Raw genomic sequence first — 27,808 nt, forward strand, 5'->3', positions numbered from 1 at the left:
CAGGATATCAAGAAATTTGTGCCAAAGGCAAGAATGCATCAGGTCGGTCAGGACTACAAATAGGTTTTTGAATAGCTCAGTCTAAAGTCCAAACCAGAATGTATATATATATATAAAATAATTGATAATGCAGTAATTGTTGAAAAAATTGATTATTAATAGCCGGCTAAATTTTTTATCACTGTACAATAGATCGCACTCAGTGTAGACAAGACAGATAATCAAAATGCAACTAAAAGGTGCACTGAGAGGAAAAGACAAACCCCATCAGCATCATCGGTTTTTCTAAGAGCCGCAGCTACATCGGATAACTGTGAAATTTTTCTTTTCAAATCCGAGTCATCATCTGACAAATCATACGGCTGTAAAGATGAATCACTTGAGGAATAGGAGTTCTCACTTGCACTGTCATCATTATCCTCATCATCAATATCTGATTCAAGATTCAGTGATGCTGGATCGACAATCTCATCTGGATCAAGCACATTAAAGCCCAATAACTTCTTTTTACCCGTTACACTAACACCTTTCTCTTTATTGGTAAGGGAATCAGAGTTCCCCTCTGAACCTGAAACTGTAGGCATCTGTGTTTCCTCAACACCTTTTTTTCTAGAATTTGAAGCAATTGGCGTCCCCTTCTTGGTGCCAGTGAATTCAAACTCCCAATCTATTGTCTCCTCATTGCAGCTATCATCAAGGTACAGAGGATTTTTCGGATCAATAATTTTAGACAATGCCAAAGCAATGTTGCTAGTCATTTTTCGAACTAAATGATTAGGACTCTCCAACCTACCTGAAACAATTATACAGAAAATTAGATGATTATGAATGCTGACTACTGATCTGCAAGAAGGGATAGTGATCCACTGATAATCAGATTTATAAGACTACTGAGTGGGAGTGAGATAAACATGAAGATTGACCCGCCAAGGAAAAAGGAATTCATCAAAGAAGTCACATTCATAATACAAATTATTCCATCTTGTTTAACAATGGGATATTTCTTCCTGATAATATATCACAATGACAAAAATCCAGTGGTGTGGCTTGTTAGAAAATATGAAAACTTGGAAGATATAAAATTATATAGTATAGTTAAAATAAGGAGCAGAATAGAAAATTATTCCTGGCAATTTAACAGACTTGTTAGATTCTTATTGGAGTTTAGTATGGAGGTACTGAAACCCCTTGGAAACCACGGGTACTGAAGAAAGGTCCTTAATCAGAAGCATAGAATTCTGTAGAATTCAACTTCAACCTAATTTGATAGATCTGACGTATTTGAGTCAACTGAAAGCAACACCATAGGAAATAATACAGCAAGTTCAAGATGAACCATTTGTCTATCTGGAAGGCCCTCATGCTTAAATAGTGTTCTACAATAGGATTTAGAGAATGTTTAGAAGAGCTTATTTGGGCTTATGGGCTTATGCTATGATATAACCACTTGTGCAAGTCTATGAAAAAACTGATAAAAATAGTTTGGAATATACCCATAAGTTATTTTCGACTTATTTTAATAACCTCCCTGATAGCTTATAGGAATAGCTTCTACGTAGCCTATACAGAGTTTACACTTTTTTTATTTATTGAATTTGTAGAAAAAACTTATGCATAAGCTTTTATACAATATGTTCTTACAGAATGAGCACTTAAATTATGCTGTTTACTCAAACACTCCCTGAGAGAGGACAATAATAGTTCCTATTATCAAAGACACCCATAGTCAAGTAAGTGATAATTACCGCTAACTCCTTGAAGAATCAAATGCATGACATCCTTCATCCCATCCAGTTCCTCCTTAGTCATTGTCTCTAGAGAAAGGCCAAGAGCAGCAGTTATATCTGACATAAATATAGGAAAATAAATATATGTATCACAATAATAAAGATGGCATCAGTCCTGAGGAATGCTAAGTGGAGGAAAGCACATGAGATTGTTATAGTCATAATGCAGCAATGAACATCAAGTAAGAAGGGGTCATGGGGTTACTCAGGTGAGCCATGACAAGACAGCAAGGCAGCCTTTTGACTTGATGATTAAGGACTGTAGTTGTAGAAATAGTGTTTCCACTTACGCAGGTAATGTAAGGCTACATACAATTGACAGTGCCCCACATCCTACGATTATGATAGCTTCATGCACTAGGCTGTCCTTTTTAATTCATATGCAGATATTATACATCTTCCAACTCTGACGTTTTTTTCATTATATCAGCATGATGAAAAAGGATACAAGCTTGTTGCTCAATAGGTGCTGTTTGCACAAATTCTTTCTTAGACCATGTTGCCGCTAGACGATGGACTGTCTTCAAAAGACCAGGGCGATTATGTCCTGATAAAGAGGTACTAGGTGGGCATTCATAAACAGCAAATTGAAGGATCCATTTCAGGCAGCTAAAAGGGAATACCTTCCAGAGCAGGAATTTATCAACAAACATAGACCTGGGAGAAGCCATGAAATATTGCAAGAGAATGAATCAACACTGGTATATGATACATCATTACAATTATAAAAAATAAATATTTAACAAAACAGAGGGGAAAAACTGCTCATCATGGTGCTGTCATGCCTATATAATCTTACACGTGTGTATCATAATGCAACAGCCTAATGTCAACAATAACCTACAACTTGAGGAGCAACAGAGTGCAGAAAGCAAAAGCTGCAAAACAGAATTCATGGATGAACATAGAACATTGTTGTTTTCATTGGCCACATGATTTTATTTTGGCAGGTATCCCAGACCCATTTCATACATTTTTCTAGACCTTCAAATAAATAACAAAGTATTGATGCACAAACAAAGAGATTGTCAACAAATTAAATAAATTAGTCACATTCAAGTACGCTCAAGATCAGTTCCCTTAATAAGTTTCTATTACATAGTTCGCCAGCATTACAGTGAAATAACCTCAAGCAAGAAGCTAAACCTTCATCAAGCACTTTTTGAAGGATATGCATGCATCAATCAATTCTTTTAAATCTAAACCATGATATCCAGAACACAAGTCATTATTATTATACATTATTGCAACATTCATGCTTTGTAGTCTATTCAGATTGCAGGAGGGAAAACAGGGGCACAGTGGTTAGGAGGAAAGAAAATTAATTGCAAGTGGGGAAACTTAAAATTTAAATTCATGTTTTTCCCATTACTTTTTTTTTTCCATGCAGCAAATATTTTCAGATTTCTTCCCCTCAATCCAAATGGGGGATTAGTTCAACATGACCTATGAATGAAGGAAAAACTAATAAACATTTCCACTCACCTGACAGAAGCCTGAAGCTTGAAAATTCTATGGAAAAACAGCCAAAGGACCCAATATGCTTGAACATCATTTGCGCATTGACTTGCTAGCTCATGCAAAATCTGCTCAGAGATTCTTTCCGTGGTATAAGTATCCCTGATTGATTCCATCATTCTCAACCAAAACGTTGCTTCTGGTTTTGACTCAAACACTTCTTCGGCAATAGAACTGTTACTTGATGATAAGCAGCTGTTGACGAGCCTTAGAACTCGGGGTATTAATTCACTTGAAAGAAGATCTACAAGAAAATAGATTCGATCAGGCAACAACAATGGCATGGGATAATAAGAGTCATTACTGCAGATCACCAACTTCATTGCGCTAGTCCCTTTCTGCAATTTTAAGCAAACTATAACCTTTGAGTATGTGACATTTACTTCATAAACTATGAACTGTACGACAAGTGACAAAATGCCTATTTTATTTTCTTCACTATATACAATGATTCCAACATAACGATTGGTGCTCCAGACTTGTTACATATGTGTGTGTGTGTGTGTGGCCACAAAGGCTGATAGTTAATTCAAAGCTGTTTAATAATACCAGCTAACATACGCAGCTAGAAAACCTGTTCCAGTGTCTGAAATTATCTAGTTACCAGCAGAACCACGGCGACAAATGCGAGAAAACATTTCCCCTATAAATAACAGTGCACCATTTTTGTCCATTTCATTTTCATCGGAGGAGTCTAGCTTTTCTAGCAAAATCACCTCTCTTTCTTCTTCCAGGGAGAGTACTTGGACAATAATCTGCCTGAAGAATACACTGGATATGCTTGGTGAAGAAAAAACGGGAATTTATGAAGGAACATAATAATATAATCTGGATAAACCCTCCCAAGATCATATTAAATCTATGAAAATAGTTAAACAATTAGGGCCCATTTACTTATGGCATTTCCTGTTACATTTCCATTGATAAAACAAATATTAGAAAATGAAAGTTTTTGAAAATGCATTTTAAAAATAGATTGAATATTTTTGAAAAATTCTGAAAAATGTCAAAACATTGTTTTCAGTGTTTCCAGAAATGCAATCTCTCTAATTAGCTTCTATCATCTCTCTATCATAATTAAAAAGGAAAATCCAAAACCAAATGTCATTCCAACCACCCACGTACAAAATAAAATTTGAAAATGTTGTTATAAAGTATGTGATCCCTAGATATCTAAATCTAAGTGAAAATTACTGCAAAATCATGTCAATATACAGAACCATAAACTATCAAAACCAAGGGAATAAAAGGATACTGTGATGACAATGAAGTCGGGGAGTTCATTCTAGCTTTGTCGGGAATAGATGCAACAAACTGTGCCATCCTAGATACAGCCAACTTGATCTTTTCATCAGTAAAACCTTTTGAATTAGAAAGACTGCCAAACTCTCTTGCTATCTGGAGCACTCCATTATTTTCAAGTAGGCACAGTACAAGCAATCTTTCAGAATTTGAGATGACAACATTAATATCAATATCATCACTCCTATTCTGCTGGAGAAAAGGAACCAAGATCTGCAAAACCTCGGTGACAAATCCGTGAACAAAGAAAACATCATAAACATACTTCTGGGCTGAAAAGGGGAAACAAGCCAACCAGTTGGAGGCAACATCTGCAGGGAGTTGCATTCCATATGAGAAAAACAGGGAAAGAAAAATACAATATTGTTTTTTGAGCAAATAATATGAGAAGAAATGTACAGGGCCTAACTTTACACCTGAAATTGATCCCTGAATGAAGAACCACCAACTAAGTTCTTAGCCAAATGCTCCACATCCACATGTACCATTAAATTGATTCTTGATCAATAAGGATGACAATGAGACACCGACCAAATGGGTTGGTTTTATTTTTTCCTATCAAATGGGTCTAAATTAGGGTCTAGGTTATTACTTACAAATTTTGCAAGTATGAGGGCTATAGTATCATACCATACTTATACTCAAACAATAAAAGTTGTGTTTTATTATTAGGATTTCAGTAATTCTTGAATCAATTTAAATGATTCTATTTTTAATATTTAAGTTTGAAATTAGGTGACCTTGGAATATAGACTTAGGGCCTAACTTTCACTAAACCAGTTTGTGAGGTGAGGGTTCTCCAACATTACGAACACTTGAGACTAAACTCACCCCCTCAACCCAGTACACTGATGGTGCTGTGGTGTACCGCTGCAATGAAGGCCGGCAAGTGGCCCAAAAACAGACCAAACGTAGCAGAAATTAAGGTGAATTTTCCAACACATGATCTTTTAATATATTTTTTTGAATTGTGTCATGTGTTGTACTTTGACTACTTTCAAGCAATGCTATTTTTCATCATTAATATTAGTATATAACAACATTCAGATTTTACAATTCTGCTATAAATATCAGAAAACCATATTCAACCAAACTAAAACTTATGTAATAATGAGTCTACCATTCTACCCAAGCAGATATAGGTCACCCAATCCATTGTCGTCCTCAGCAAATAGACAAAACAAAAGGAGAGTTTCTTTTAACCCCTCTGTCCAAAAGTACACATCCGAAGGGCAAAAAAAACATATTTTTGTCTAAAAATATACATTCGGATGGCGTAAAAACTGGGTTGTTTTCGGATGTGTGTACTTCCCAAGTGTATGCGGGGAAGAAAAAACAACTTCAAACTACTGTAAAGAAAACATTACCTAGTAACAAGAACCTAGCGAGCGTGGGAAAAGCAGGTCCATGATAAAAGGCATGCCACCAATCATCTCGTTCCTTTGAAGAAAGAACTTTAACAGTGAAAAGCTAAACAAAACACAAGAACAAACATGGAATGATTAACATGTAATCAATAATAAAACAAAAGTAAAAACTGCAAAATTGCAAGACGTGAACGAACACACACAAACCTGTTCTCTGTAACTCTCATCGATGCTACCTGAAAAGTTGAATACATTGGCATATAACAAAAATAATTGATAAAAATCAAATTATTCAGTCCTAGGGTATAATGAACACGCAAGAATGTACGAATAAGATAAGAGGGAACCTGAGAGAAGAGCGGGGTCGAGAGGGAATAGAAGGGTGGCGATGGAGTGAAGCGCAGTAATAACTTGATCAACGTGTTTGGCGTTGTTTATAGATGACATAACTTGTTCAACCTTGTCAACAACTGCACCTTCCAATTCTTTCCTCTCCATAGTTTCCCAAACAGAAACGAATCAAAACCAATTACAGTTTTCAGTTCAATTATTCTCACCGAACTATCTAGCAAAGCTCCATATACGTCTATTGTCCCTAAGCGACGTCGTTTATTAGTTTAGTTTGCTAGTTGCTAGATAATTGTTTTTGCTTACATTAAATATGTTTTTTGGTTTCTTGTGATGTGCAATTTTTTGGGGTCAAATTGGTCTTTTATTTCAAAAATTGTATTAAGTTGGTACTTTTATGTCACATTTGTTTTATGAACTCATTGTAATTGTATATGTGGATATGATGTGTTTTGTTATGTTAGTATTTGTTTTTTCTGTTTTAGTTAGTTAGTAGCTACATATTGTTAATTTGTATTTGGTGATTACATTTTTCTATAAATAAAAGGAATGAAATTAACATTAGGGTTTGTGACTTTTTTTTATGAAAGGAAGGGAGAATAAAAGAAATAAAGAAAGAAAGAGACTTAGTTAGTAGCTAGATATTGTTAATTTGTATTTGGTGATTACCTTTTCTTATAAATAAAAGGAATGAAATTGACATTAGGGTATGTGATGTTTTTTTTTATGAAAGGAAGGAGAACAAAATAAACAAATAAAGAAAAAGACTACATGTCACTATAAAAATGAACAATATTTTTATTAGCCATCAAAGTTGGAGAAAAAACAATAATAATGTCAAAATCTATTTTAATGTTGAACCTACGAAGATCAAATTTTGTGAATATATTATCTATTTGATTAGTTTCACAATAAAAACGAGAGATCGAACAGTGATTCAACTATTTTAATATAATCAAAATTCGTTAAGGCAAATGAAAACAAATTTGTTTAACAATGCACTCACTATGCACCAACCTCACAAGTCATAGTTACCTTAAAATAAAACACAATTTTAATACTTATGAGACTCCTATCAAATGGTAAGATCAACCCCATAAAGATAGTCTATAGCTATGTCATAACAATAGAACACACACCTATCAACAACAATAAGGGATTGTGATAAGGGGTGGTTTCATAAATTTTAGATAATTGGATTTTATATATCTCTTTCAACTACTATCACACATATAGTACCCAAAAAAATAGTACATAATTTTTTTGTTTGAAATGCGTAACTTATTAAAATTACAAACACATTATCAAATGTCTTTTTATTTTTTTATAATTTTTTCGACCGAATTGATTAGAAAAAAATGTATTTATAGATTAAATTAATAAACTAAAAATAAATCTAAAGATCAAAATAATTTATAAAAGATAAATTTACATTTGTTTTTAAAATTTTAATATATTTAAAGAATATTACCATAACACCTCACACATTTAAAAGATATGAAAACATAAATAAGATACAATTTACAATATAAATCTGTCTATGTCATCTTTCTTTATGTGTGATTTATTTGTTAGCGTATTAAATAAAAAAAATATGATTATTTTATAAATTATCTGTCCACATGCGGATTTTCTTAGAGTGGACAGAGGCCACAACACCCTTATATATATATATATATATAATAAATCTATATTATCAATCAAACTAAGATAAATTATTAAAATATCTTCAACCCTTTATAGTTTTGAGAAATTTACATTGCATTTCGCATTTTTCCTCTCCACCTACTACCTCTCTTCTCTCGTGTATCTGTTCAATTTGTTCTCCCTCTCTTTGACTTTATACTAATAAAATTAATACAACAAACTTTCTTTATATATAATACTAATAAAATATAATAAAATTAATACAAAAAGTTGTATATATAAATAAACTACCTAATATCGAATGATAAACTAATTAATCTCGAAAACTCTAACACTCTAATTAGCAACTTAACTATTAACTATTAGCAAACTTTTACATGTTAACAATTGATATACTACTTTTTTAATTGGGAATTGTTTTAATTAATACATGTGTTTTTTAGGAGTGACACGATGTTTAAACAAAATAAAATTGATGTAATTTTCAAGAAGAAAGTTTTCGAAAAAATAAAAATAATAAAATAAATATATATTTTTTGATTGAATTGTGTGAAGTTCTAAAAAATTGTAAGAATTGTGTGAATTGTGTTATTTGTGAAAATTGTATGTGAAAATTGAAATTATAACTTTTGCGACTTGTCTGTATTAATCATGTGAAACTAAAAAAAACTATATGACATTTAAAAATTTTAATTATAATATTTTAGTTAATACATGAGTCATCAGTTCATGGAATATTTTTTTTTATTCAAAGGTTATGATTTTTAATTCTTAGATCCAAAAAAGCGAGTAATATCTCTTGTATATTTTTAACTTTTAAATCATAAAAATCAGCGTGTATAATAAAAATTTAAGAGATTATATTATAAATACGATGGTCTTTGAGGAAAAATCACGGTAACATTACACATTTAATATTTAAACTTTATTTATATTATGATATGAGAAGGAGAATTATAAATTATTTTATATAGATTGAGAGATTATCTTTCCTTTTAAATTTATTTTATTAAAATAAAAAAAATAAAATTAGTATAAAAAATTGTAAATGAATGATAAAACTAAAAGAATAAAAATAACGCTAAAACTCAGTATTCATTTGTATACGAGTATAGAGCGAGTAAAATTAAGAAGATTTAGTTGACTATTAACAAGTTACAACCTTTCCTCTAAAAAAAAGTTATAACTTAAACCCTGCCAATGCGTTGATGAGTAATTACTAATTAGAAGCAGAAAGCACGAGACAATCTTCAAACAGTTTGCTTGCTTTGGCTTTTGCAGTTGTCGACAATGGCGGCCGCAGCGGTGGCAGATGCAAGAAAGGCACCACGGCCAGGAAAAGGAGGCTTCGAAGGCCACGGCCTCAGCGAAGAGGAGGCGCGTGTACGAGCCATAGCAGAAATCGTGAACTCCATGGTCGACCTATCTCATAAAGGTCACAAAGTCGATCTCAATGCTCTCAAGTCCGCCGCGTGCCGTAAATACGGCCTCTCACGTGCGCCCAAGCTCGTTGAAATGATCGCCGCTTTACCTGACTCCGAACGAGAGGCTCTCCTTCCCAAACTCCGAGCCAAACCCGTCCGAACTGCTTCTGGAATTGCCGTCGTTGCCGTCATGTCGAAGCCTCATCGTTGTCCTCACATCGCCACTACCGGTAATATCTGTGTTTACTGCCCCGGTGGTCCTGATTCCGATTTTGAATACAGTACTCAGTCTTATACTGGTTATGAACCTACTAGTATGCGTGCAATTCGAGCTAGGTACTCTAATTTTATAATTTTCAATCTCTCCTATGATAAATGAAAATGTAAATTGTTATATGAAAATAGGGGCAAACCACCATGTTAACCCTTACAAGTATAGGGCACGGTCACTTTGGTCCGGCCATAAACCCGAATTAATTATCAAATCATCTAAAACGATTATTTTAGTCCCAACATTATAACGGTTAGTTTTAGTTTTAATAGATCGTATCTTTCACTAACTTTTTATGATTCAAGGACTATTTTGATGATTTGAGAATTAATTTGAGTTTTTGGTCAAGTTAGGGATAAAGTGACACCGTCCTACACTTTCAAGGACTAAAATGGTGTTTTATCCATGAAAATATGAAGAAAAAAAAATCCGATAGAATAAAGCACATGTTAATTTGATGACTTTGTTTGCTTTGGATTTAGGTATAACCCTTATGTGCAGGCAAGAGGTAGGATAGATCAGCTTAAGCGTTTAGGTCACAGTGTAGACAAGGTTTGGAGCTCTATTTTTTGTTTATTGTGTGTTCCAATTTCCAAGTGCATGAAATTTGTGTGGATGTAGTTACTGTATGATCGTAACGTCCTTGCGGGCATGGTTTACTGTTTTTCAGGTTGAGTTTATCCTAATGGGTGGAACTTTCATGTCACTTCCGGCAGATTACCGTGATTATTTTATAAGAAATCTTCACGATGCTTTGTCTGGACACACCTCTGCCAATGTAGAAGAGGCGGTGGCATACTCTGAGCACAGTGCAACCAAGTGTATTGGCATGACAATTGAAACGTGAGTTGCCTGCCATTTAATTATTTGTATGTTGCAAAAGTGTTACATTTTGAGGCTTTGTTGTGTAAGGTTTTGAATGGAGGAGTGACTTGGTATTTGGTTAAACACGTGGGGAGGAAACATTTTTGAAATTCTTATGAAGTGAGTGAATCATATGGAGGTCAATTCAATTGTTAGAACTTGAGCAAAACCAAGAAAAACTACATATCAGGCTTTTATGATGGATTTTGGTTTAAATGATTTGTCTTTAGACATGATTCATAAGAAGACATTACTGCGTCTGATTCATGTAAGAGAGCTCCCCTTACGAAGGCAGAATAATAAAAATAACGAAACAGGTTATACTTCACAAAAATTGTTATGACAACTATCAAAATGTCATAAACCTGCATATTGTGTTTGAGCACATCAATGAGTATCTTCGTGGAAACGTTGAGTAGTTGTTAGAATTTAGATGGTAATAGTTAATGAACAGCTTATAAAGTTTTGTTCTTAAATTTCTCAGGAGGCCTGATTATTGCCTAGGACCTCACCTGCGACAAATGCTTTCTTATGGTTGTACACGATTGGAGATTGGAGTCCAAAGCACCTATGAGGATGTTGCTCGTGACACCAATAGAGGACATACCGTAGCTGCTGTAGCTGATTGTTTTTGCCTGGCTAAAGATGCCGGTTTCAAGGTTTGTTATTGTTGTATCAATCTGCACCTTCTGTGAAAAAAATCACAGCTTTGTTCTGTCAAAGTATTTTCCTATATGCCCCTTATGCCTAGTCTTCTTATTTGAAATTTATTAATATATATTCTCACACTTGAATATGTCATGAACTTTATTACCCTGTGTGCTGTCTCATCATATTTGTCTAGACAAGGACAAGCTTTGGGTAGATTCATTGGTATAATAAGCAACTTTCTATGGACATATTACAACCCAATGGTTTGAACTTCCCTAATTGTATCCCTTAGAATACAAACTAGGCAGTAGGTTGGTTGTGAATGTTGTAAGACCAAACTATTTTTTTATCATTCTGTTTATGCTTTTCTTTTTTGGCGTTTGCTTTAGGTAGTTGCTCACATGATGCCTGATCTTCCAAATGTTGGTGTTGAAAGGGACATGGAAAGTTTCCGAGAGTTTTTTGAAAGTCCCTTGTTTAGAGCAGACGGGCTTAAAATATACCCCACTCTTGTAATACGTGGAACTGGGCTGTATGAGCTCTGGAAAACTGGCAGGTAGCTATCAAATGCAATGTATTCTTTGGAATACTTCTTTCTCAAAATCTTTAATTTCTATATCAATATTCATCAGGATTAAAAGGCATATGTAAAGTCAATTTGTTTGTTAAATTTATAATTGTAGGTATAGAAATTATCCACCTGAGCAACTTGTGGACATCGTAGCAAGGATCCTTGCACTGGTACCCCCGTGGACACGTGTTTATAGAGTTCAGCGGGATATTCCGATGCCATTGGTTACCTCTGGAGTTGAGAAAGGGAATCTAAGGGAGCTAGCATTAGCACGAATGGAAGACCTGGGATTAAAATGTCGTGATGTTCGGACCAGAGAAGCTGGAATCCAGGTAATTATCTAGAACCGGTCTCTTTTGGGAATTTTATTTGACAAAGATTGCAAAGATTTATAATTCTTGAGACACTCTGTTCACTAGTATTTATTTTGGAGCACTAAAAAACATTTTATATTTCTTTGTAGGATATTCATCACCAAATTAAGCCAGAAGAGGTTGAACTTGTTCGTCGTGATTATATGGCAAATGAAGGTTGGGAAACATTTCTGTCATATGAAGATACACGACAAGTAATTTTACTTTTCTTCCCTCGGACTCTTTTGTTATTTTGCCTATCCTTGTATCTATCATCATTTTCTACTGCTAGACTCTGTTTGGTAAAACTAAGTTATAAGCTAGTTGATAACTTATAGCGTATAGTTGGAAAACTTGCCAGTTGAAGTTAAAGTGTTCGGTAAATTTAGCTTTTATAAATATAAAATGACATAAAAGTATAAAAGTAACTTTTTAAAGTTACTCCAAATCTTGATTAATGGTTGTGATTAATCTCTACTAATGCCTAGCATAAGGGTTTTCTACTCCTCCTTAAATAGCCCGTGAGACGGCTCTGCCGAGACTATAATCTCCAAGAACCTGTGCATGTAAACGTGTTATATCCCTTCAATTTATCTCACAAAATCATCAATTGACACTTTCGAAATCTGTGTACCTTGAATCATATATTTTTTTTATTCATAGAGATAGTCAAAATCGAAGAACAATTTTAACATGCAAGAAACACATTGAATAAATTAGAAATCATGTGTAGCAAGTGGTAAATAGAAAGGCATATACAGGTTCGTGAGATTTGATCGATAATTCTTAGATTGGAAACACACACATGTTCTTTGATTTTGTCTGGGTTGTTTACCGAGATGAAAGGGTTGGAAAATTCCACATTAGAGATTAGGAAGTGAGAAGTAAGAAGAACTTATGTCATGAATAATAGGTGTAGCCACAATTATTTCAAAAATATAGTTATTGAAAACTGGCAGTACTAATTTGTATGGCCATTGTGTAGGGTTATTCCTCTTTTTTTATCACTTAGTAATTGCTATGGTTGGGAACTTGGGGTGTTCCCTGAATAGAGAATATGAACTTAACCACCCATCAATGTGGAAGAATGGGACAGTTACTTCACTTTACAAGGTAATAAGGAAGTAATTAATTTAAAATTGAAAGAAAATTGAAAAACCTATTAAGTTCAAATGCTAGTTAAAATAGCATCTCAAAAAAAGTTATAAATTAGTGAAAAAATCTTGTTTGCCAAACACGTCTCATTTGATCAAACAAGTTTATAAGCTAATCAATAAGCTATAAGCTAGCTTATTGATGTTACCAAACAATGGCTAAATTAGTCTCTAAATTGTATCAAATCTCTTTAGTCCTCAATACATTTTGTCAATATACACCAACAATGATTAACTTAATAAATTTCATATAATTTAGAGACTAATTAACTTGACGGATTTCATATAGTTTAATAACTGTTAAAAATTAACAGTAATGTAGTAGTAAAAAATAATAGAGCACTTAATAAAAAAAATTAATTGAACATAATTGCATAAAAAACCCAGAATCTCCCTCTATATTCTCTTCTTTTCACCTTCACAATTTAGATTAATTTCAAAAGTATAATTTTTCAATCATAGTGATGGATCCCGATACAAGGGACAAGTATAGTTACATGATTGCGATAATGAAGCACATTATTACATGGCATTGTATTGGTTACGGTGCCAATATCAAACTCATTCATACAAATAACAACCTCAATGTTTATGTCTGTTCCACAATATTTAAATAATGTATTCATAACATCCTTCGAAATTGGAACTATCTCAAAATCTTCTTCAAATTCACCACCATCAATTTCATCTTCACGAGCTGTGTGAATTTGCTTCAACTTTATCATCGTCTTTTTTAGGATCGAAACCACAAATAAGATTGTAAAATTCTTGAACATTATTTCTATTTCTAAGTTATCAGACATCTCTAAAAATGATATTTTTCAAAATTTATTAAAAAAAAATAGAATAAATATTTGTCAGTAATAAATATAAGGGACAAATATTTGTCACTGATACATACAAAAAGACACAGAAGAAAATATTTGTCACTAATCAATACTACAAAATATGGGATAAATATTTGTCATTCTTACCCAAATTTTACATTCTACCACATTTCACACTCATACATAAAAAAAAACATAACAAGTATTTTTCATTGATAAATATTAAAAAACAATGGATAAGTATTTATAATTGATGCATAAAAATACGTAATAAATATTTATCAGTGATAAATATATAAAATAATAGGATAAATATTTGCCATTGATACAAAAAAAAAGCATAGGATAAATATTTGTAATTGATCAATTGTATCCTATATCAATAGCATAAATAAGAGATTAATTTTTTATTGATTTTCTTTAATTATTATCTAGAAGAAAAGTATAATAACGACATGGTACCCGTGCGGAAACACAAATATTTTACTAGTTGATATATAATAGATACATAATACATATTTGTAATACGAGTTATAATTTACAATCTCTTTGTTCTTCTGATATATATAATGTTCATTATATGACATGCATGTTTCAAAGAATCATATTTAATACATGAAAAATGAAGAAGAATGGATTTTCATGATACCTATCAAATTAAAGTAGCTGTAAAAGATAATCTTTAACATATGTTTGATAATCGTAAAAGTACACAATAGATTTATATAAACTTCACTTTACAAAATAATAAGGAAGTAATTAATTTAAAATAATAAGATTAAAATTGAAAGAAACTTGAAAAAATTATAAGCTATAAGTTCAAATGTTAGTTAAAATAGCATCTCAAAAAAAGTTGCAAGTTAGTAAGAAAAACTTGTTTTCCAAACACATCTCATTTGATCAAACAAGCTATAAGTTAGCTTATTGGTGTTACCAAACAATGCCTAAGAGTTGTGACATGTGAGCCTAGTTTGCCGCTGGCATTGTTCCTGTTGTATAATATTTTGCATTATTTATTGTGAATCAAGGGGACATGTCTTAACCTGTTCTTATCTGCAGTTTAAATTTTTTGTTGTTGATGAAACATGGCCATGACATAGATTGTGCTCTCTGTTCTTAATTAGGATATCCTCGTTGGTTTGTTGCGACTGAGAAAATGTGGCCGGAACACTACTTGTCCAGAGCTTATGGGGAAATGTTCTATTGTTCGTGAGCTTCACGTTTATGGAACTGCTGTACCAGTTCATGGACGGGAATCTGACAAGCTACAACACCAGGTAATGCTCATGCCAATACATAGATGGCATGTGACATCAATAAGAATCTTCTCACGATCTTATTGGATAAGACTATCTGAATGTAATTACTGAGTTTTGCTTTTGGAGTTATGGAAGTGTTTATAAAATTCTTTGCCGTGTATAATAATAATATATACAAAGAAAAAGATACCAATAACACGCCCCTTTCCTTGACAGGGTTATGGTACACTTCTTATGGAGGAGGCAGAGCGGATTGCCAGCAAAGAACACAGATCAACTAAGATAGCTGTAATTTCTGGGGTTGGCACGCGCCATTATTACAGAAAATTGGGATATGAGCTTGAAGGGCCTTACATGGTGAAATGTCTAATGTAATAATTAATAATAGTTGTCACGTAATTTTTAGCATGTGTTGGTGGTGTATTTTATATCTCCCTTGCCTCCCATTCTCTCGGTTAGTATTGCAAATCAAGTTACTGGTTTTTATAGTTCACTCGTTGGCTTCTTGGATTTCATAGATTGGTATTTTTGCTAGGCCCAATATAAGTAGTGCCAACAATTGGCCCAATATAAGTGTTTAGATTTCGATTTGGAAGCACTTCAAAGATATACATTTGAGCCTTCTACATGGATATTCAAACATAATGTCACAGACATTACCATGCACTTTCTTTCGAACATAAGCTGCCTGTATAGTTATGCGAGTTTATTGCACTGTTGTAACTTGCAAGATTCATTTTCTTGTCCCTAATACTACAGCTACAGATCTTAGGAAGAGTTATGAGAATTTTAAAGTTGTTAAGTCACGATCTTAGAATATATGATGAGTGTAATTTATTCTTATAAAGGCTGCTTGAGCATCACACTTATATATTTAAATTTGAACCATATCACTATCCATCCGTATTCTAAGTCGTAACATTGCTATAAAAAATTAAGAAATCAAAATTTCAGTACTTCTTTTTTTAAACCTAAGGAGTAACCAATCTATTTTTTAGGTCTTATCTCACAAATCTATTTATAATATATTAAAACAATCACCCAACTATATATCATTGTCATGTCAACACTTATTATGCCACGTTATCAAATTCTTTTACATTTGTAAAAATTTGATGTCACTCTAATGTGTTTGTCTTACCCTCGATCTCTGTTAGTTTTCTATCTTTCATATTTCACATCATGTGTTGTTTACAACCCTTCCATATTCCTTTTTTTTTTGTTATCCCAAAATTAATAATTAATTAAACCGATATATCCCTTCATTACTCATAAACAGTTACAAATTAAAGCATAATGTTTCTTGTTCACCGGTTACACATTCTTCCTATGGAACCATATATATAAACCAATTATGTTTAAACACCACTTAATTCCACATAATTAAGTAGCATAATTTTTTTACAAACACCTGTTACAACAAACATATTAGAAAATAACAATGTCACTCATATTTGATGCATATAACAAAATTTTCTGCCCCTATACACTACATGATACCCATTGTTTCTGCATCCCTTCATCTTCATCTGCTCTCAATTCTCTGTCCATCTATCACGAGGGTAGGTGTAACATTCACCACATATATAATCAATCATATTAATATAGAAACTTCAATTACAAATTTAATCAACCTCATGTGTCTTTTTTTTTCAGTTTGAAACATTCTTTGACATGATTTAAATTCTTACCCTTTGATATGACTTCAATTCCCACGCTTAGATGTCTCGGGTATCTCACTCTCAAAATGTTAAGTAACACTTATAGGAGCAAAACAATGGGTAATTTTCGTAGAATTAGTTGGTTCTCGACACACTAACTATTTGACCAATTTTCCAGCAACAAGTATATCTTTTTCTTGTATAAAAAATTTGCTAAGGTAGAAGCCACAAACCACTTCTAAATAATTTACATTAGCATTCCTCTAATTATATTAAGGGAGATCGAATCCTCGATTATCATTTATTAAACATTGGAGTTAACGAGTTAACATATGTCTTTGAATGAACTCTGAAGTCCTTTGCAAATGAATTCTAGATGCAACTTTCTTCCACTTTTCCTCACTTCAATTTTTTTGCAATGTATGTACTTATTTTCACTGCGTCGTTATTTTATCTTTTCCCAATTCTTTTAGCCAATTTTAAATATATATGCTACTAAAGCATGTGCTACTAAAATAGCAACAAAGGTTGCCTACATAATCGATATTAGTTCAATCTAATATATGAGTTGTTAATAAAAATTACTTGTATAATAATTGTATCTTTAAATATTTTGTTGTGTGACATAAAGACTTAAATTTACATGTAGGTTGTATTTCTTTCAGTTTTAGCATGGAAATTACAATGTTAACATTTTTGTACATTGCTTTATGTTACTACATCTAACCTAATCTATATAAATATAATATAGCAAACATGATACTTTGACAAATTTGACATGTGCTAAATAGAGTGTTAGACAAATATGAAGTTTTTTATAATAAAAATAACCACCTAATTGTGCATTTTTTTTAAAGAAAAAAAATAAAACTTCCATTATATATCACAATTTGATATATTTTTTTGAAAATAATGGTTAATAGAAATAACCACCTATGCAGATTTTTTTAAAGAAAAAAAATAAAACTTTCATACATTACGATTTGATGCGTCCGTTGAGAATTTAATGGCCAATTAAAAAAATAAGAAGAATAAATTAAAAATAAAATACAATCAATTACACAACCACTACAATTTTTTGAAAGTAATGACTTTTTAAACACTAATTTAACAAGCTTCAATTTAATTTAATTAAAAAATTTATTTTATTGTACGAATTCTTTTAGTGCCACTTTTCTTCTTACTTAGGCGTTTTGAATCGTCTCTCATCAATAATATCTCATTTTCGGCGCATTTCTTATAAATATCATTCATATTGCCTCATATATACATAATTCTTTATCTTTCTCCGATGTCTGGAAAAAAAAAAAAAAAACAGATTTTGTTGCTTCAATTTCTCCAAAAAAAGGAGTCATGAAATTTGGTTGTTAGAGTTAGAGTTGTGCGACTGTGGTTTATGTCTGATCTGAATGTCAAACATAAATTTTATGCGATGTACATGGTATTGATGGAACATAAATTTTATGCGATGAAAATGATATTGATGGATGGCAAGGTTTAATTTTTCTTTTTTAAATTCAAAGTTTTAAATTATACAAAAACTTATTTGTTATGTTATTAATTTAACAAATTTATGTTTCATATTTTTAGAGTGATAAAATTCAAGCAATAATGTGAAACACTCTTATTTCTTGATTTGAGATTAATATTAATGAGGGAGATGTGTACAACTTTCGTTCTCTTAGTGTTGCGTCTAACTCTGAAGCATATAGAACAACCGGACACCAATTCAAATTGAATTTGCAAAATGGTCCGAGAATTAGAAACCAGTTTATTCACCGCCTCTTCGTACTCATTCATTTCATTCCCATAAATTCGAAATGTTGACGTGAATTACTTGATTGGTAAATTTATTTCAATTTGTCATTGTTATTTTATTTTAGTTATTCACAGTTTAATCATTATTATTTTAGGAAAGTATAAAATTTAAAGTTATTGAGTTAGAGTCACATGGGTGAGGCTTTTTATACCATATAAATTTTTTCAGTATTTAATAATTTTCTCTATTAATTATTAACTAATTTTATTTTCTTTATGTAGTATAAGAATTGAATGTGCACTATTTGGATCCTATGTCGATGAACTGAATGCATATTTGCAATCCGGTTGTATTCAAAAGGTTGTTGTACTTGCTCATTTTCTAAAAGTGAAGATGTTTAATGGTAAAAGTCAACTAAAAAATGTAACGAATTGTACTAAGCTTTTATTCAATCATAAATTATTTCTTTCAAACTCAAGTAAGGTTAAAAGTAAACTAAAAGTACTACCAACTAACTTATTCAATTTTATTATTTTATTTATTAAAATACTAACTTTATACTATGAATTGACATATCCACTTACAGAACATGCACAATTTGAAATACTATGAAGAGATGGCAATGGGAGCAGGTTTGAAAAAGGATCTTAGAGTGTCTCTTAATACCTTCTTTTTTCTTCTGATCAGTCTTATTGAACAAAGACTTACCACGGTAAGGAAGAAAGGGGAACAAGCACACTTGGAGAGCGCATTATAATGGATAGTTGTATGTTGCGTTTGGGAAGGATGAATCGCTCCCGAAAAGGAATCTATTGATTCTCTCCCAATTGGATGGGCCGTAGGTGCGATGATTTACTTCACGGGCGAGGTCTTTGGTTCAAATCTAGGATGGCCCAACTGCGCCAAGGAAAAGAATAAAAGACTGATTTGACTCCTTCATGCATGCTCCAACTTGGCTCGGGGGGATGTAGCTCAGTTGGTAGAGCTCCGCTCTTGCAATTGGGTCGTTGCGATTACGGGTTGGAGGTCTAATTGTCCAGGCGGTAATGATAGTATCTTGTACCTGAACCGACGACTCACTTTTTTAAGTAATAGGAAAGAGGACCAAAACATGCCACTGAAAGACTCTACTGAGACAAAGATGGGCTGTCACGAACGTAGAGGAGGTAGGATGGACAGTTGGTCACATGGACAGTAGTTGGAGTTGGTGGCTCTCCTAGGGTTTCCTCATCTGAGATCCTGGGGAAGAGGATCAAGCTGGCCCTTGCGAACAACTTGATGCATTATCTCCCTTCAACTCGCGGGAAAACTAAACAAAAGGAAAGAAAATCCATGGACATACCCCATCGTCTCCACCCCGTAGGAACTACGAGATCACCCCAAGGACGCCTTCAACATCCAGGGGTCGCGGACTGACCATAGAACCCTGTTCGAAAAAAAGGCGGAACACATTAGTTATTTGCTCTCAGCTTGAACAGTTAAAGGTCGGAGAAGTGCAATTACTCATTCTTAACTTAAAACCCACATTCTTAAGACTAAAGAGTCTGACGTAAAAAGGGGGGGAGAAGCTCTTCGTTCCCGGTTCTCCTGTAATTGGATCCTCCAGAACCACAAGAATCCTTAGTTTGAATTTGAATAGGATTTCAACTCAACACCTTTTGATATTTTGAGAAGAGTTGTTTTATCATTAATTCTAGTTGAGGAAAAGAAATATATTAGTTCAGACTCAACTGTCTTTTCTGATGAAAATTGTGTTGTGCACGGAGATTGATTCACACCTGAATTTTTGAATGACATGAAATGTTCATGAATTCCAAATCACCGATTAAGATTAAAGATTGTTGTTCTAGTCATGCTTTTGAGGAACACTGATCAAGCTAATGGACTATGTAATGGAACAAGATTGCTCAAAAATGAAATGTGTACAAATATTATTGGAGCAACTGTGATCACGGGAAAAAACATCGGTGATAAGATTTATATACCAAGGATGAATTTGGTTCCATCTGATCCAGCTTTCCCATTTAAATTCCAGAGAAGACAATTTCCATTGTCGTTGTGTTTTGCAATGACCATAAATAAGAGTCAGGGTCAATCTCTTTCTCAAGTTGGTTTGTATTTAAAGCGACCTGTATTTACTCATGGTCAATTCTATGTGGCTATTTCACGAGTAAAGTCTAGGGAAGGATTGAAGATTGTTATTTTAGATGAAGAAGGAAAACTATGTACCGACACCAAAAATGTTGTGTACAAAGAAATTTTCAATAATTTGTAAACATGTATACGACATTCTTTTTACGGTTATATTTGTTTATTGTAAGTTATTTTTTGTATGGAATTGAATTGATGATAAAATTCATATTATGTCTTTAATGTCAATGTCAATAAAATTATGTCTTGAATGTCAATGTTAATTCAAATTTTTATATTATATAACTTTATTATAACAATATATTTATCAATATAGTAATTTGTATCCGTGCGACGCACGAGAGCTCCGCTCTTGCAATTGGGTCGTTGCGATTACGGGTTGGAGGTCTAATTGTCCAGGCGGTAATGATAGTATCTTGTACCTGAACCGACGACTCACTTTTTTAAGTAATAGGAAAGAGGACCAAAACATGCCACTGAAAGACTCTACTGAGACAAAGATGGGCTGTCACGAACGTAGAGGAGGTAGGATGGACAGTTGGTCACATGGACAGTAGTTGGAGTTGGTGGCTCTCCTAGGGTTTCCTCATCTGAGATCCTGGGGAAGAGGATCAAGCTGGCCCTTGCGAACAACTTGATGCATTATCTCCCTTCAACTCGCGGGAAAACTAAACAAAAGGAAAGAAAATCCATGGACATACCCCATCGTCTCCACCCCGTAGGAACTACGAGATCACCCCAAGGACGCCTTCAACATCCAGGGGTCGCGGACTGACCATAGAACCCTGTTCGAAAAAAAGGCGGAACACATTAGTTATTTGCTCTCAGCTTGAACAGTTAAAGGTCGGAGAAGTGCAATTACTCATTCTTAACTTAAAACCCACATTCTTAAGACTAAAGAGTCTGACGTAAAAAGGGGGGGAGAAGCTCTTCGTTCCCGGTTCTCCTGTAATTGGATCCTCCAGAACCACAAGAATCCTTAGTTTGAATTTGAATAGGATTTCAACTCAACACCTTTTGATATTTTGAGAAGAGTTGTTTTATCATTAATTCTAGTTGAGGAAAAGAAATATATTAGTTCAGACTCAACTGTCTTTTCTGATGAAAATTGTGTTGTGCACGGAGATTGATTCACACCTGAATTTTTGAATGACATGAAATGTTCATGAATTCCAAATCACCGATTAAGATTAAAGATTGTTGTTCTAGTCATGCTTTTGAGGAACACTGATCAAGCTAATGGACTATGTAATGGAACAAGATTGCTCAAAAATGAAATGTGTACAAATATTATTGGAGCAACTGTGATCACGGGAAAAAACATCGGTGATAAGATTTATATACCAAAGATGAATTTTGTTTCATCTAATCTAGTTTTCCCATTTAAATTTCAGACAAGACAATTTCGATTGTCGTATTGGAGAAAATGTGATCACGGGAAAAAACATCGGTGGTGGTAAGATTTATATACCAAAGATGAATTTGTTTCCATCTGATCCAGCTTTCCCATTTAAATTCTAGAGAAGACAATTTCCATTGTCGTTGTGTTTTACAATTACCATAAATAAGAGTCAAGTCAATCTCCTTTTCACGGTGATTTGTATTTAAAGCAACCTGTATTTACTCACGGTCAATTTTATGTGGCTATTTCACGAGTAAAATGTATGGAAGATTTGAAGATTGTTATTTTATATGAAGAAGGAAAACATGTGCCGACACAAAAAATGTTGTGTACAAAGAAATTCTCAATAATTTATAAACATGTTGACGACATTCTTTTTACGGTTTCAATTTATTTATTGTAAGTTTTATTTTTTGTATGGAATTGAATTGATGATAAAATTCAAATTATGTCTTTAATGTCAATGCCGATAAAATTATATCTTGAATGTCAATACTAATTCAAATTATTATATTATATAAATTAATATAACAATATATTTATCAAAATAGTAATTTGTAAGTAAAGTAGTCTATAGTGGCATAAAATAATATTACTCCATCTAATTTATTTTATTTATAAACATAAATATACATAATAATTAAATATCACCTTTCAATATTTTTAAAATTAAACCCACGCGCAGGTCATGTTCTAGTCTATTTTATTGTGAGATAAATAGATTTTTTTTATTAAGATTAAAAAAAAAAGGATTTTGTTTTCATAATAGATGAATGGAATGTTAATACCTAAATAATTAATAATAGATTTTTGTTGAAAATCGTAGGCAATTAACATGAAAATGCTTGTGCTGGTCCGTAACAACAACCACGATTATTTTACCGTCATTGGATGATGTAATTTTCCAAATTCACACGTTTAAGCAGATATGTTCACACTTCTCTGTTTCTTTTTTGTTCATTTTTTTACTACAATAATATATACTAGTTATCCATCAAACAATTTATAATTTGTTACACCAGCAACAATACTTTCTTTTTTCTTCTCATCTTCTCCCATATTGTTCTTTTTATTCTTTATATTTAGTTTTCTATTCGCTATAACTCATTTTTCAATGTAGAGTTGAAAATTTTGTTTTTACACCAAAATAAGATATTGATTTTATATATGTCATAGAAGATTATAGATATATATATAAATATATACTTACAATTTTCATACTTCTATTTAATACTTCACTCACTCACGTGCACCCATTCCCGGAACAATGTTAAAATCAACATTCACACCCATTTACTTGGTCCTATCCCCCAAACCAAAATCACCAAAACTATCATCTCACATAATCACCAACACATTCTCAAACAGCACACAACCTGTTCGACAAAACTCCTCTCTCAAACACACCCCTTCTTCAGCTTATGTTCACCTCCCTTTTTGTCGAAAACGTTGCCACTACTGTGACTTCCCTATCGTCGCTCTCGGCTCCGCTTCAACCCAAACACAAAACGACCCACGTGTCTCAAACTACATACAATGGCTCTGCAGAGAAATCAACGCAACCAAAATCGACGAAGAAAATACAAACACGCCCCTTCAAACTGTCTTCTTTGGAGGTGGGACACCCTCTCTCGTTCCTCCAACCATGGTTTCCTCAGTTTTGGAGACTCTGAGGAACAAATTTGGGTTGAGTCAAAGTGCTGAAATTTCAATGGAAATGGACCCTGGCACGTTTGATTATAAGAAGATGCAAGAGATGATGTTGTTGGGAGTGAACAGAGTTTCTTTGGGTGTTCAAGCGTTTCAAGAGAAGCTTTTGAGGAGTTGTGGGAGAGCACATGGTTTGAAAGAGGTTCATGAAGCTATTGATATTGTTAAGTCATGTGGGGTTGAGAATTGGAGTATAGATCTTATAGCTTCATTGCCTCATCAGACTAGTGACATGTGGGAGGAAAGTTTAAGGCTTGCCATTGAAGCACAACCAACTCATGTTTCTGTTTATGATTTGCAAATTGAACAAGGCACTAAATTTGGAAGGATGTAAGTGGCACCCGTACAGAAGTGTTGTCAATCACATTTTGCAGAAAATTATAATTTGTTCAAATTCCACAATACTACAATGCTATTGTGCCACTATAGTAGCTATTTGACAATATTTTATACTAATTAGTGTATCATGGAACCATAGCATTTTGTTCAAATTCCTCTATGATATAGAACCACTGCTATTTGACAATACTCTGTAGAGACTGTTAGATTTATGGAGTAAAATAAATCTAACTGTCCCTACAACTGCAATGGTAGAGAGGATCCAATTTCATATTTTACACGAGTAAACCATCAATTTTGTCTCTTAACTTTTGCTCATTTTCTCCTACTTTGTCCCTAATGAAAGCAATAAATAGTTTATAGCCTTTTATACATCTGCAAAATATTTTGTCAGTGTATAACAATAATGACCAATAGGATTGGATGAGTTTGACAAAACATTAGACTTGGCTTATTATTTTCCTTTACTTCAAGGGACGAAGTAGAAGATTGTGTGTAAGATTAAGGACAAAATTGATGATTTACTCTTTATACTAACAAATAACTTTTGTGCTTTATTATAATGATTTGCTAGCTGAAGGTGGAAATGTTAACAGGTATGCACCGGGGGAATTTCCACTGCCTTGTGAGACACAATCAGCTGAATTCTATAAGATGGCCTCAAGAATGCTTGGTGATGCAAATTATAACCATTACGAAATCAGCAGCTACTGTAAGAGTGGTTATGAGTGCAGACACAACTATACCTATTGGAAGAACAAGCCTTTCTATGCCTTTGGCCTTGGCTCTACTAGTTTTGTTGGTGGGTTGAGATTTTCAAGACCAAAGATGGTGAATGAGTACATGAATTTCGTGCAAAATCTCGAAAATGGATCAGTAAATAGCTCATCTGATAACGACATTCATGGCAAGGACACAGCGATGGATGTTGTGATGCTGTCCCTAAGAACAGCAAGAGGCCTAGACTTGAAACGTTTCGGGGAATCATTTGGCAGCTCTTTGGTTTTGTCTCTGCTTGAGGCTTATAAACCTTATGTTGAGAGTGAACACGTGGTTTTCTTGGACGAGCAAAGGATAACCATTGGAATAGATGATGTAAAAAATGCTCATTTGGATGAAACTAACTCAGAAAGGAGAGTTGCCTATATAAGGCTAAGTGACCCAAATGGTTTCCTTTTATCAAATGAGTTAATAGCTCTTGCTTTTGGGGTTATTGACTCTTGAAAGGATTACCCTTCTGCCCTCCAAGAAGCTACTTGAAATCATGATCATCTATCTGTTAATTTAAATACACACAAGTTAGAGCTGATGTTATATAGCAATTATTTTCTACCTATTTTAGGGAGCACATATTTTATTCCTTTGCTTTGTAGGATGGCGAAGATGGATACTCAAACACTAAGAATTCCCACATCCATAGATTATTTCATTGACAATGTTATAAAATTGGAGCATACTATCACTCTTTCATGGTAGTTGAATTAGTTAAATCAAAACTCTTCTAAAATATAAAAAAATTGCATTGCTAAAATGTATTTCTATCTATCTACCTATAATAGTAAAAGACGTAAGTAATTTTTTTGGATTTTGGCTCAATTCTCAAAACTTGAGAGCATGAATAAGATTTGTCTTGGAATTTCGGGGTCGAAACTTGGAACACATTATGTTTAAAGATTTGTAGTGATATACTAACAATTCTATTTAGACTCATTATTAACACTACATTTGTGATAAGGAAATTGTTAATCAAAATGCACTCCAATTTAGCATTTAAATGTAATTGGGACAAGTATTTTTTACATTGATAATCATATATCTATAAATTATAATCAATAAAATTTAAACATTTCGATAAAAAGGAGTTATATTTAGTAAAAGAAGCTAGAACCAACTTTCGGTATTGAGAATGTATGGAATATGATTTAGTTTTAAGTATAAAACAACATGTGGAAATACAAAAAGAAAATTAAAATTAAGAATGTATTTTATACAAGCCTATTTCATTTAAGAATTAAGAGCACCTTTTTTTATCTTTTATTAAAAAAAAAAATGTTGAAAATGAATTAATTTTTTATCAGAAAATTAATAATTAATAAAATATTGTTATATTGACTGAAACGACGACGCAAGGTGAAAGCCACATAATTTATACGTTTGGTTGAAGCTGCGGCGGGCGCGGCAGGGTGGGTTTAGAGCGGTGAGTAAGAGAGAAGAAAAATGGGGAAGAAAACGAAGAAAGCTGGGAAAGGCAAAGAGAAAACAGAGAGAAAAACCGCAAAAGCCGATGAGAAACGAGCTCGCAGGGAGACTAAAAAGATTTCCCCCGAGGACGACATCGACGCCATTTTGGTATTCGTTACTCACTTATTACAGTTAAACACTAACTAACTAGCTTATGACCAAGTTTATTTAAACCTAAAAATGTTTATATTTGTTTTAACAGTTGAATATTCAAAAGGAAGAAGCTAAAAAGAAGGAAGTTCATATTGAAGACAATGTTCCCGCGCCTTCTCCTCGCTCCAATTGCACGGTTAACTAACAACCCCGTTTATTGCATTTCTCACTCTTGGCATCTTGAATTTGATTCATTCTTACGTTTGATTGTGCAGCTCACTGTTAATCCTTTGAAAGAGACGGAGTTGGTTCTCTATGGAGGTGAATTCTACAATGGGAACAAGGTTAGGTTAGGTTAGGTTATTTGTTGAATTGAAGCATTCTCATTTTGATCTAAACAACTTTATTAGTGTCTATGTATGAGCTAGTTCTAGTTCTATTGTATTTCATATTAATATCATTTGCAATATTTATTTGTCTCACATTATTTGTCTCTTTATATTAACAATGAAAAGTGAATTATTTTTTCCACTAATATACCCTTATCTATGATATCTCAACTCAGCTAACCATTTCACAACTACTATTCATAAGGGTATTTTAGTAAATGAAACTCATTTTATCATTGGAAACACCACAATTGTATACAACTCAAATGAGACACTTATAATGAGCTGGAGTGAGAAACTGTTTTCATATAAGCTATAAGTTGTTTTCATAAGCTATTTTGGAGAGCTTATGGACATATCATAAGTTCTTCCAAACAGTCTCTCAAATGATTTTGCTGATAGATTAGTTCAATAAGTTGATCCAAACAACCCTAAGTAGTTGCCACTTACCATCATGATGTGAATCTATACAGACTTTTGTCTATGGTGATCTTTACCGGTATGATGTTGAGAAGCTGGAATGGAAACTGATTTCAAGTCCTAATAGCCCTCCTCCTCGCAGTGCTCATCAGGCTGTTGCTTGGAAGAATTTTGTTTATATTTTTGGTAATTGACTTTGCCTTTGTCTGGATGTTTGTGGGAATTTGTGGATCACACTTGAAAATTAATTCAACGTTTTTTTCCCCCGGTGCTTTAGGTGGTGAATTTACATCTCCAAAC

At 33.1% G+C, this 27,808-nt stretch overlaps 4 protein-coding genes and 2 pseudogenes across 4 annotated transcripts in view; 5 read left to right on the top strand and 1 right to left on the bottom strand.

Moving 5' to 3' along the window:
- Nucleotides 1-6,581, bottom strand: part of LOC101493854 (uncharacterized) — an 8,998-nt gene extending 2,417 nt beyond the window's left edge. The window contains exons 1-9 of the mRNA XM_004501766.4: nt 6,322-6,581; nt 6,182-6,210; nt 5,975-6,077; nt 4,561-4,918; nt 3,910-4,076; nt 3,273-3,549; nt 2,236-2,444; nt 1,746-1,844; nt 264-793 (exon numbers count right to left, since the gene is read on the bottom strand). Coding sequence (XP_004501823.1) covers nt 264-793; nt 1,746-1,844; nt 2,236-2,444; nt 3,273-3,549; nt 3,910-4,076; nt 4,561-4,918; nt 5,975-6,077; nt 6,182-6,210; nt 6,322-6,472 — 1,923 coding nt within the window. The 5' untranslated portion in view covers nt 6,473-6,581. The remainder of the gene's footprint in view (nt 1-263; nt 794-1,745; nt 1,845-2,235; nt 2,445-3,272; nt 3,550-3,909; nt 4,077-4,560; nt 4,919-5,974; nt 6,078-6,181; nt 6,211-6,321) is intronic.
- A 2,550-nt stretch (nt 6,582-9,131) lies between these two features.
- Nucleotides 9,132-16,009, top strand: LOC101494384 (elongator complex protein 3). Its single transcript, XM_004501768.4, has 9 exons — nt 9,132-9,729; nt 10,147-10,216; nt 10,335-10,507; nt 11,013-11,187; nt 11,569-11,735; nt 11,863-12,082; nt 12,214-12,318; nt 15,209-15,361; nt 15,560-16,009. Exons 1-9 carry the CDS (start codon nt 9,260-9,262, stop codon nt 15,716-15,718), a joined length of 1,692 nt encoding a protein of 563 aa, XP_004501825.1. The 5' UTR covers nt 9,132-9,259; the 3' UTR covers nt 15,719-16,009.
- Nucleotides 16,010-19,379: 3,370 nt separating this feature from the next.
- Nucleotides 19,380-21,166, top strand: LOC101501076 (uncharacterized; annotated as a pseudogene).
- Nucleotides 21,167-21,384: 218 nt separating this feature from the next.
- LOC101501391 (uncharacterized) lies at nt 21,385-22,673 on the top strand (annotated as a pseudogene).
- Nucleotides 22,674-23,408: 735 nt separating this feature from the next.
- On the top strand, nt 23,409-25,840 carry LOC101494694 (uncharacterized). Its single transcript, XM_004501769.4, has 2 exons — nt 23,409-24,356; nt 24,962-25,840. The coding sequence occupies exons 1-2, from the start codon at nt 23,584-23,586 to the stop codon at nt 25,587-25,589; spliced, it is 1,401 nt and encodes a 466-aa protein (XP_004501826.1). The 5' UTR covers nt 23,409-23,583; the 3' UTR covers nt 25,590-25,840.
- A 667-nt stretch (nt 25,841-26,507) lies between these two features.
- LOC101495018 (uncharacterized) overlaps nt 26,508-27,808 on the top strand; it is a 10,158-nt gene continuing 8,857 nt past the window's right edge. Inside the window, 5 exon segments of the mRNA XM_073368876.1 lie at nt 26,508-26,714; nt 26,809-26,895; nt 26,975-27,043; nt 27,562-27,694; nt 27,786-27,808. The exon segment at nt 27,786-27,808 is cut by the window's right edge and continues 4 nt beyond it. Of these exon segments, the coding sequence (XP_073224977.1) occupies nt 26,583-26,714; nt 26,809-26,895; nt 26,975-27,043; nt 27,562-27,694; nt 27,786-27,808 (444 nt within the window). The 5' untranslated portion in view covers nt 26,508-26,582.

Source organism: Cicer arietinum, chromosome 5 (assembly GCF_000331145.2).
Source record: "Cicer arietinum cultivar CDC Frontier isolate Library 1 chromosome 5, Cicar.CDCFrontier_v2.0, whole genome shotgun sequence".
NCBI classification, from domain to species: Eukaryota; Viridiplantae; Streptophyta; class Magnoliopsida; order Fabales; family Fabaceae; genus Cicer; species Cicer arietinum.